This window comes from Eurosta solidaginis, chromosome 3 (genome assembly GCF_040869045.1).
Source record: "Eurosta solidaginis isolate ZX-2024a chromosome 3, ASM4086904v1, whole genome shotgun sequence".
NCBI classification, from domain to species: domain Eukaryota; kingdom Metazoa; phylum Arthropoda; class Insecta; order Diptera; family Tephritidae; genus Eurosta; species Eurosta solidaginis.
This window is the reverse complement of record NC_090321.1, coordinates 194903196-194913691: the sequence shown is the minus strand read 5'-3', so window position 1 is coordinate 194913691 and position 10496 is coordinate 194903196. Positions and strand designations below refer to the sequence as shown.

Genomic DNA, 10496 nt, shown 5'->3' with positions numbered 1-10496 from the left:
GGTGCAAAATTCTTTGCATGTATTCTTATGAGGCAATTCACATCTAGCGGCAGCAGCACTGCGCGACGCTTCCCAACGCGGCTTTTTTGCCTAGTTGATCAAATTTGCCGCGCTGTGCCGGGTCGCGCAGTGCTGCTGACCCTATGTGTGAATTGCCACATAAGAATACATGCAAAGAATATTTTGTAGTGCAGTGCTGCGTAGTGCAGCCTAATGTGGCCTTACCTTTAGTTTGATTCACAATGTAATCAAATTTCACAAAACCAAAGCAAAGAGGATAAATACAATAATGGCGTTATTATGTATAACGCAAAGCGACACGAAGAGTCACTTTCATCCAAGTGAAACCAAATTCGTATCATATAAGAGCATTCATTCACTTCGGTGACTCTCCGTGACTGTAGGTGATTCTCTTACGTTTTTTCGTATTATATAGCGACGCAAAGTGTCACGGACACTCATTTTTGCTGTCAAAATATTCACTTGCTTTTGGGTCGCGTTTGAGGTATTCACTTGGGTGAATATTTGCTCGTTATGTTCAAAAACATGAAAAAGCAACATAAGTTTCGCTGTAAAAAGTAAAAAATTGTAGTATCCTTTGGCACAGATGAGGTATGTTCAAACTAATAGCAGTTACAGATTGAATTGCAACCCTGCTAGCTGTTGTGTATGTCAAATTAAAATAAGTGTGGGAAAACAATAACTGAAAGCCGGAGTAATTATTAAAGTTAAAATATTATTCAAAATTCAATGAAAAACACAAAATAAAAAGAAATGAGTGGCTTAAAAACCGGAAAAATGTAAGTAAATTTATAAGTTTGTATACTTATATGAAGCGTGCATGCAAGGTGAAGGTCTAGAACAGCGGCTGACTACTAATACCCGTCCATAAATATGGGCAGTGACCGGAATACGACTTGAAACTCGTCCAAAAATATCGGGAGAGCTGTTCAAAGACGCGCAATGAACCCAGGATCAATAATCGGAAATTTAATTGTATTTCCTTAGAGCGAAAGAAATTTGGAAATTTTCATGTGGTTAAATTTTGATGGTTTTTACCCACAAAAAAACCGTGTGTAAAAGTGTTTTGCGCGGATTTAGTTTTGATGTCCAAACCGGTGTTCGACCCACCCTGGGTAATTTTTTAATTTTGATGAGAGGTGTTCTGCTCAAAAGTATGTTAATAGTCTAGTTGAGGGGTCGACTGCTAATACGCTACCAAAAATATCGAGAGAGGTGTCAAACGACGCGTCTTGACATCAGTATTAATAATCCGAAGGCGGAAAATAAAAATTTTAACGCGTTCAAAAGATATTAACGAAAAACCGAAAAAAGACCCGCGGGTACCTCCGAAACCGGGGGTCGGATCCATAGTATTTTTGCGCAGAACACCTGTCTGCGTTGGTGGCCTTCGGCCGCGATTATAAAAAATAACCCTGGGCTACGCCATGCCAAGTCCGGGTGTGTGGTATAACCGTGGCTACCGCCACGGTGATGCACAATTTTTTTTGGGGGTGCGAACACAACAACAACCACATGGAAATCGCCAACTTCAAATGCAAATATATCCGGACAGAGATAAAATTTTTCTTTTCCGCCATCGGATTATTGTTCTCGAGATTAATACGCATCGTTTGACACCTCTCTCGATATTTTTGGTAGCGTATTAGCAGTCGACCCCTCAACTAGGCTTTTACGAACTTTGGATACAGTCAACCCCGGCACGTTACTGCAAGACTCGGAAGGCTCTCCTCTTCCTCCTAGTCTCAAAAAGTGGATCGCCAATTATCTATGTGGTCAACATGCATCGATGCAATTCAGGAACGTAACCTAAACCCAGAAGAATAAAACAATGGGTACACCAGGGAGAAAGCTCGGCTATTCGCCTACCTGGTTGGAGGAGACTAAAGTGGAACACTCAGGCATATCCCTTTTCACAAAATCAGTAATATGTGTGTTTTTTTATAAAAATTTATTTTCCCATGTTCACAAATAAATCGATCTGCTTATTATTATTTACAATCACTGCACATAAAAATATTAGCAAGCAATCAATTTAACAAACAAGCGATTTAATTATTTGTTTACACTGTTTTCTTTATTTATTTTTGTCAGGTGTTTCCCTGCAATATTGCCAGGTCGTTAAAATGATGTTATTCCGAAAAAATTGCACTGCAAATTTTTCCGAAATAACAAAAGTAATAAGTGGCTATACTGGCTACGTATTGGGCTTGACAGTCTCAGTCATAGTGTACCTATACCAAGTGTGTTCACTAAGCGATAAACGTCAAAACTACAAACAGCCTCGCTCACCTGATGGAAATCTCAGGTCTAGAGTCGCATTTTTGGTCTCAACGACAACATTTTTGACTACCAATCGTATCGACTTTTTCAATTTTTCAATCATTCGGCGCACTCGTTAATGGTATCCATTTTGAATTCGCTGTCATTCCGAATCCAGCGAGTGCCTGTCAGAATGCTTGACAGATAAGTCAACACACTTGTACTTGTACACTATGGTCTCAGTGAATACGCAGTGAATACGTAGTGACTACGTATGAGAACGAACGCGAATACGTAAGAAGTTACAAAATACGAATTCTGAGTGAATGTGAGTGAATGCGACGCAAACATTCACGGTGACATACATAATAAGGGCATAAGAGCCGTCACTCGTTATTTTGTGGCAAGTATCTCGCTGTAAATTGAAAAAATTGATGCCTAATGTTTTCTGAGAGGGACATTTTTAATTGTCTCGCATTTATCCATGCCGTGTAGGCCCCTTGTGCAACTGTGATTTTTGGGAAGAGAATTAAATTAATTAATTAAATACAGTCGAAAAATAAACAGAAATACACGGAAATGTATTGAAGACATTTATAAACATCTCGCCCAAAAAAAAGTAGCGACTATCTCTCAGTATACATCGAGTAAATGCCAAAAAAATAACGAATGACGCCTCTTATTGTATTTATCCTCTTTGACAAAACAAAAGAATTTCGGTTATCCAATACACATTTTACAAATGGTAAATAAACAAAATATTTTGCCTTATTATTACTAACTCAATTTATTATTAGTCAGTCACATTACATACAGACGTTGGTGACATTAAACTGGAGCTTTTCTGTGAGGATTGTCCAAAAGCCTGCCACAATTTCTTGGCGCATTGTGCTAGCGAATACTATAATGGTTGCGCTTTTATACGGAATATAAAAGGTTTCATTGTTCAGACTGGCGATCCTACAAATACAGGAAGAAATGGTAAATCAATTTGGGGTACAAAATTTGAAGACGAATTCAAAGACACACTTAAGGTATATAAAGCCTATTTAGCCAACATATTTTCATGCTTAACTAATAAGCGGTTGTATTTAGCATTCCGACCGTGGTATGGTATCAATGGCAAATAATGGTCCCAATGCTAACGCTAGTCAATTCTTCATTACATACGCTGCGCAACCTAATCTAGATTTGAAATATACACTTTTTGGAAGGTAAGCAAATTGATATTGAATACAGGTATAGCTACTAAATGTTTTTTTTTTGCAGAGTGATAGATGGCTTTGATGCAATAGATGAGTTAGAGAAACTGCCGGTCAACCCTAAAACCTATCGTCCACACACTGAAAAGAAAATTAATAGTGTTACCATACATGCAAATCCCATAGCAGGATGAGGTTAGCTGGACTATACACTTGTGTAATTTTCTTAATAAATAAGCAATGTATAAATATTTAATTTACTACTGTGGTTTCACAAGATACGAATAGTTGCGATTGAATTTTCAAAGGCTATTAAGGTAGTCTACTATGTCATGTTACTGGAAGACGTAAAAGGATCATCCCTCTCTCAAAGTCTATAGATTTAAGAATGATATATCTAAGCTAAGAAGGACTAAACAGGGTGTGTTACCATTACCTACCACAGATGAACTATGCTTTAATTCAGCAATTATCTCCCTGGTCACTACAGATTCTTTCTACCCGTAGTTTGACATTATCATCAACCTTATCCAAAACGTGAAAACAGGGAGTGACAGACCTACTGGACATCCAAAAAATTTTAAAGTAGAGTTACTCGGGTCAAGGAGAAAAACGCTGCTAGCTTACTAAAAAGCCAATTGTTTGCTACTCATGTGCTATTGCGTGTCCGGTATGGTCGTCGGAATTAAAAGAAACACTGGAGGAAACGGTGCGGCCAAAACACCGCTCTCAGCATAGCAATATTTTATTTATTCATTTATTTTATACGGTCTTGAGACCAAGATTAGTTACATATATGAGCACATTATCTAAATGGTGGTGCTTTGCAGTAATTATACAATAGTTTCTTAAGTTGATTGATATTGTTTTATTTCACATAGTAGCTCGTTGTACTATCTCAATGCCTCGTAGTATATATTGTTTTTGTTGAATTCCGAGCAGCTGGCAGACGAAAATTATTTCTTTTTCTTGTCTGGTAATAATTAATATCGTTATATTTTACTCGGTCATTCAAATAATTCAGCAGGTTGCCATTTAATGTGTAAATTTTAAGGTATCTAAACCTACAATTAGTTGTTTTACACTTAGCCAGTTTGTCATCAATTATGATTATTCCCAGGAATTTCCTTTCATTGACTTTTTGTAATGTACTATTTGCTATTTTCAAGGCTATATAATTTTATTTGGCATGCTTTCTCCTCATGATCATTCATTTCGTTTTGTTAATATATTCTACATGGGATTTTGTTTCAAAAAAGTATTTTTAATAATATGAATAATTTTAATGCATTTCGGCTGATATTCCATTTAGTCGTCGATACTACCTTTTGAGGAAAAATAACTTAAATGCGATTTAAAACTCCGAAACTGAAATCAGGTACTGTTTAGTTTAAACTCGATTCTTACTCCCTGTACTAGAGAGATAGGCCGTAAAGCGCTATAGGCATGTTTATCTTTCTATCTATGCCGTTCTCACTTTCCATTTAACCATAAGCATAGCCCCACAAAGGATTCACCCCTACATTCCTCCTAAATATATACTGCTGTTTTAATACAAAAAAACCAACTCCAGGAGAGCTTACCAGAGTCTGTATCGTAGCTTGTGAACTCAAGGCCCGTATCGTCTTATACGATCAGGGTTTAAAAACCCATTTACCTCAACTGTACTAAACTATGAACCTAGTGAGTAGTAAACATATGTCATTCAAAGGATTTACCATTTCAGAGCTATCGTGGTTTAAAAAATGGATTCCAATCACGGATCGTATAACACAATTTCCAAAAAATTTGTCTCAGGAATCCACCCCATTCTTGTGGTCGAATAAGTCCAAGTGGCCAAATTAGATGAAATATAGTTTGGTTTATTAAATTTTAACAGTAGACATTTACCACAACAGTAAAACGTTGCACATTGTTCGAAGCTACACATTACAATTCTTTACAAAATAATCTTTTACATTCAAAATCAATCCAGACATAAACAAATAAAACAGGACTTTTACTGATACATTACAACATAAAGAAAGACCAACAAAAAAAATACTGTTGCAAGAACCAGATACAGCCGTAAGTTATACTTCCGGTCTAGTGCTATAAGAAATTGATGAAACGATTCAGTTACAGAGTCGTTTGTTGGACGGCGTCCAGTAATACCATATCGTTTGCTACGATGTATTGGATGAGGTGATTGCATATCAATACCACTTTTACCTAATGGTACTCCATCGGTCTTGATACGTTCCAGATTGCGAGCAAAACTACTTAAAAAGGGTGTCTCATAATCCTTTTGTTCTCTGTCCTCATCACTTTGTTCATTATATAATGGTGTAACCTGTGAACTATATAAACCGCTAGTTAAGGTGTTGGTACTATAACGCGATTGTAAACCAGTTGTGATTCTATTTGACCCGATGTTTGTTTGTGTTTGGCCAAAGCTTGGATGCAAACTGTAGCGTTGGCTGCTTGTAGCTAATGAAGGTTTATAGATGTCACGTGAAATGTTTTCTGTCATTAGGTTACGAGGGGTGACCTAAAAACAAGCAATTTTATTCATTAAAGTAAATATTTTCTATAAATAAAACCAACCTCAGGGACTTCATCCAACGGCTTTACACTTCCTTGATTATACGAAGTGGTTACTACACCCGTTTTGGACAAGGAAACGGAGCGCGATGAACGTGAGCGTACTTCATTTTGCACAATAGGTGGTGGTGCTTTGGACTTTTGTTCTGCTTGTTCAGCAGCTATTAATAAATCATCGTCATCCTCATCATTTTCAAGTATTACGACAGGTTTGAAATTCTTAATGGTTTTATTTTCTTTCTGTGATGGCGGTATTTCCAATTGTACTGACGACCGGCGGCGAGTAGCTATAGGCGCTGGTGCAACACTATCAGTCACTTTAATTTCAATTGCCTTCTGAGATTCGACTGTTGGTGTTCCAGCATGTACTGACGACCGGCGGCGAGTAGCTATAGGCGCTGGTGCAACACTATCAATCGCTTTAATTTCAATTGCCTTCTGAGATTCGACTGTTGGTGTTCCAGCAATTGTGCGCCTACCTGCTCCTCTACTTGGTGTTCTTCGCTCCGGCTCTACTTTGGTTTCTTCGTTTGACTCTGCAACTTCTTTTATCTTTGTAGCATGTATAGTTTCCCGGCGAGGTGTCTTTTTTGGTGAGGAAGCCGGTGCGCCTGTTAAGGTAGCGCGTAGTTTTTTTATTAATAAATTTCGACTGGAATCAGTTATTGGTACGTTTGGTAATCCATGTTCTATGCACTTTTTTCGCAAGTCTGCATTGCTCAAAGCTTCCAAATTATCAATTTCAGACATATTTTCGTGCTACAGATTATTTTCTCGCCTTTCAAAACGATCGCTAAATTTTTGCGCGTTCAAATATTTCACCAACGCCTCAATAAATAGACCAATCAAACTTTTACAAACAAAATGGAGCGTTGGAAGTGTTGCCACTTTTGAAACCAATTTGGTGAAATATGGTGAATAAGTGATTAATGGCGGGGTAAACATGGTGAATGTCGAGATATATATGTAAGCTGACCAGACGTCCTTCTTTTAGGAGGATTGTCTTCCGAAAATGCAGCTTGTCCTCCGAAAAGCTTTAAGCCGGAGTCATTGGTGCCATATGTCGTATCGCTGTATCCGTATCCCTAACGTAATCAGCTGTTTATCGTTACGACGGTAAACCAAAACCCAATTGGTTGGCTACGATACGGTTACGACCTTAGCGGCACCAATAATCGATTGCATTGATTCTCATAAGGTTGGTCGAATCAGCTGTTAAACGGTTACCGATACGGTTACCGATAAAGCACCAATGTCTCCAGCTTTATGCTGAATACTGGCCCCTATTATGAGACAAATTCGATCTTCGACTGTGGTCGAAAGAGCTGATCGAACGAATTTTCATTCGGTATTACGACGCGCGTTCGATGAAGGCAAGCATTATTGTGAATTTCGATAAATTCAAAAGTTCACAATAGCACATTTCCAATACTCTGTCAAATAAAATAGAATAAATAAACAAAAGCAGAACTAGTTATTAAATGCAAATATTAAAAATAAAAGTATGACTACAACGGAATTGTGGTTTGATGATTCGTCAGATGAAGAGGAAAGCTTACTGGAGCTAGCCAGAAGTAGGAGACGGGTAAGATGGTTCAAATCTTTTGGAAGTGAATTCCACCACGTAAGTGTAGCTTTCTAAATAAGTTGTTAAATTGTTGAAATTATAAGTTTTGTTTATAGATTTATTCAAAATTTCAGACTGTCCAAAGAAGCGTTCATGGACTTGTTGTCCAGTACAGATGAACTGCTGCAGGAATGCACAAGAGCCGAGTATATTCCTAATATTTTTTAATTTTGGCAACAGTTCTCCAACTGAGCGTTGGAAACGAAAATGCACTCGGACTTGCCCAGCCGACTGTGTCTGTGGTGCTATCAAAGGTGTTGAATGTCTTCGAAAATTTTATTTGTGAAAGATGAATAAAATTGAATTACGAGGAGGCTGAGCTGCATCAAGCAAAGTTGCATTTCTATAATGTGCAAGTTCCTTTGCTATATGGGGATTTTGTTCCATAATTGAAACCAGTCTTTCAAGCTGTTGCTTTGTACTCACGACCTTGGACCTATATAAAATTAATTCAAATAGTTTAAAATTACTAGTAGGTAGTAAAAAAGTAGAACATAAATACAAAAAACTTACATTTTAAACAATTCTTTTTCTATTCGATACAGCATCGACTACAAATTTCTATTCGCTTGAAAATTAGATACACAACGAAAATTTCGACAGAGATGAGTTGTCATAATACCAATTTCAAATTCGATTTTCGATGTTCGATAGCCAGCGAAGATCGAAGATCGAATAATGCTCATAATAGGGGCCACTATCTTAATATATGTACGTAGTTATCGGTGTATCGATACTTGGCTTGAATCACTATTGCTGTTATTGTTTTTGGATTACCTGTTGCTGTCGATATAAAAAGGTAATAAGTTAATTAGTAATAAAGATAAATAATAAATCTAACCTTTTCCCTAGAACTAACATGCCCGCGAAAAAAAAGAAAATGTCATTTAACCGAAAATTTAAAGGCAGAATTCGCTTTCATACATTTATGCCAGAAGAAAAACGATTCTTTTGTGAGATGCGACATTTGCTCAGCTGAATTCACCATTGCAGTTGGCGGTAGATCCAGCATAACAAAACATCTTTCTTCAAAAAAATACCAAAGCAGTTTAAATTTGGCAACTACCTCCCACAAGGTAACCAGCTTTGTAAGAGGTGAATAATTTGGAGATTCTGAAAAGAAATTGGCAACTGCGGAAGGTTTAACAGCATATCACGCTGTAGTGCATAACCAAAGTTTTAGAAGCTTATAGGGCCCATACATTACACCAGCTTGCATCCACAATCATGTGATTGCACAATCATGAATGAAGCATATACGATGCCATCTTGATTGTACAATTATCATTTGTTTAGAGGCATTCAGCGTGTTAAGTTGTGGATTTTGGTTAATAGATATGGATGACGATGTTATTTGTGCAGCAATTATTATTGCTATTGTCTTTAATTTTCCATAATGCTGGCATTGACTGGTATAAATCTAAAAATTCACTCCAAAACTGTTTTTCTTTTGCCATGTTTATTATGCGTTGTTGATGTTCTCTCAAAATATTTAAGTCGAATGTGCTAATTTCAACACCCACGACGCCATTCTGAGTGCACAATCATAAAAATATCAAATTCGTTTTGATTTAGCACAATCGGCTGGCACAATCACACCACTGGCCCACACACGGTCAATCAGCTGGCGCAATCACATGATTGTGCATGCAAGCTGGTCTAATGTATGGGCCCTATTAGACTGTGTATCCAAAATTAACCGATTTTTGTATAATCAAAAATTTCGCTGCGCTAGAACTAAAGGTGGGGCAATAGTTCGTATTGTTTTTCATCAATATGAAATAGATGTGCTAAAAGATGACTTAGAGAAAGCTGCTTTTGTGACTATGTTGTCAGATGCCTCAAATCACAAAGATATAAAATTGTATCCTATTTTAGTTCGCTATATGGATTTTGAAAAAGGTATTCAAACAAAAATTTTGTCTTTTGAATCAATACAAGGTGCGACGTCTGAAATATTGTCCAACCACTTACATAATGTGATCGAAACCAATAATTTACAAGGTAAAGTAATTACAATATGGGCTGATAACACCAATACAAACTTTGGAGGCGTCAATCGTAATGGTATTAACAATGTCCATAAAAAATTAATGTCTTTGTGTAAAAAAACACTCATTGGAATAGGGTGCAATGCACATATTTTTTCAAATGCTTTAAATAATGCTTCTAGTTTAATGAGTATTGATGTTGAAATCATCATAATACAAATTTATTTACATTTTGAACGGTTTACGGTTAGGGTCACTTCGTTGAAGGGTTTTTGTGAGGACGCCTCAGTAGAATACAAAAAGTTGTTAGGTTATTCAAAAACCAGGTGGCTGGCGCTAACCCCAGCAATTGAAAGAGTGCTGAAATTATTTGCACCGTTGAAATCATATTTTCTAAGTTTGGAAAAATGTCCTCTTAATCTAAAAAACTCCTTCTTAAATGAATGTGCTGAAACAATTTTGTTATTTATCCATAGTCAGGCCACCATGTTTCACTCATTAATAAAAAAGATTGAAAGGGAAAACATAACAGCAACTGAAGTAAGTTTTCACTGTAAAACTTTGAAAGATCAGCTAAAACGACGATGTGAATGTAGTTTTTTGCCATTAATTGTTCAGTCAAATTTAAACAAGAATTCGAAGAATTCGAGAAAGAGCTGGAAGAGTTATTTCAACAATATTTCAAACGCCTGCATTGTCGCGATGAATTCAATGTGCATTATGAAGCGCGTATGAATTGCAGCACACCTATGACATGGCGGTAATAGTCTAGTTGAGGGGTCGACTGCTAATACGCTCCCAAAAAAATGA

General features: G+C 36.9%; 2 protein-coding genes across 2 annotated transcripts; one reads left to right on the top strand and one right to left on the bottom strand.

The window, feature by feature from the left end:
* The first annotated feature begins 2635 nt into the window (after positions 1–2635).
* Positions 2636–3745, top strand: LOC137246882 (peptidyl-prolyl cis-trans isomerase-like 3). Its single transcript, XM_067777905.1, has 4 exons — positions 2636–3028; positions 3081–3317; positions 3379–3497; positions 3553–3745. The coding sequence occupies exons 1-4, from the start codon at positions 3026–3028 to the stop codon at positions 3677–3679; spliced, it is 486 nt and encodes a 161-aa protein (XP_067634006.1). The 5' UTR covers positions 2636–3025; the 3' UTR covers positions 3680–3745.
* A 1581-nt stretch (positions 3746–5326) lies between these two features.
* On the bottom strand, positions 5327–6927 carry Ote (Otefin). The gene is made up of 2 exons (XM_067777904.1): positions 6072–6927; positions 5327–6015 (listed from the first exon to the last, which is right to left on the bottom strand). Exons 1-2 carry the CDS (start codon positions 6816–6818, stop codon positions 5485–5487), a joined length of 1278 nt encoding a protein of 425 aa, XP_067634005.1. The 5' UTR covers positions 6819–6927; the 3' UTR covers positions 5327–5484.
* Between the last annotated feature and the right edge of the window lie 3569 nt (positions 6928–10496).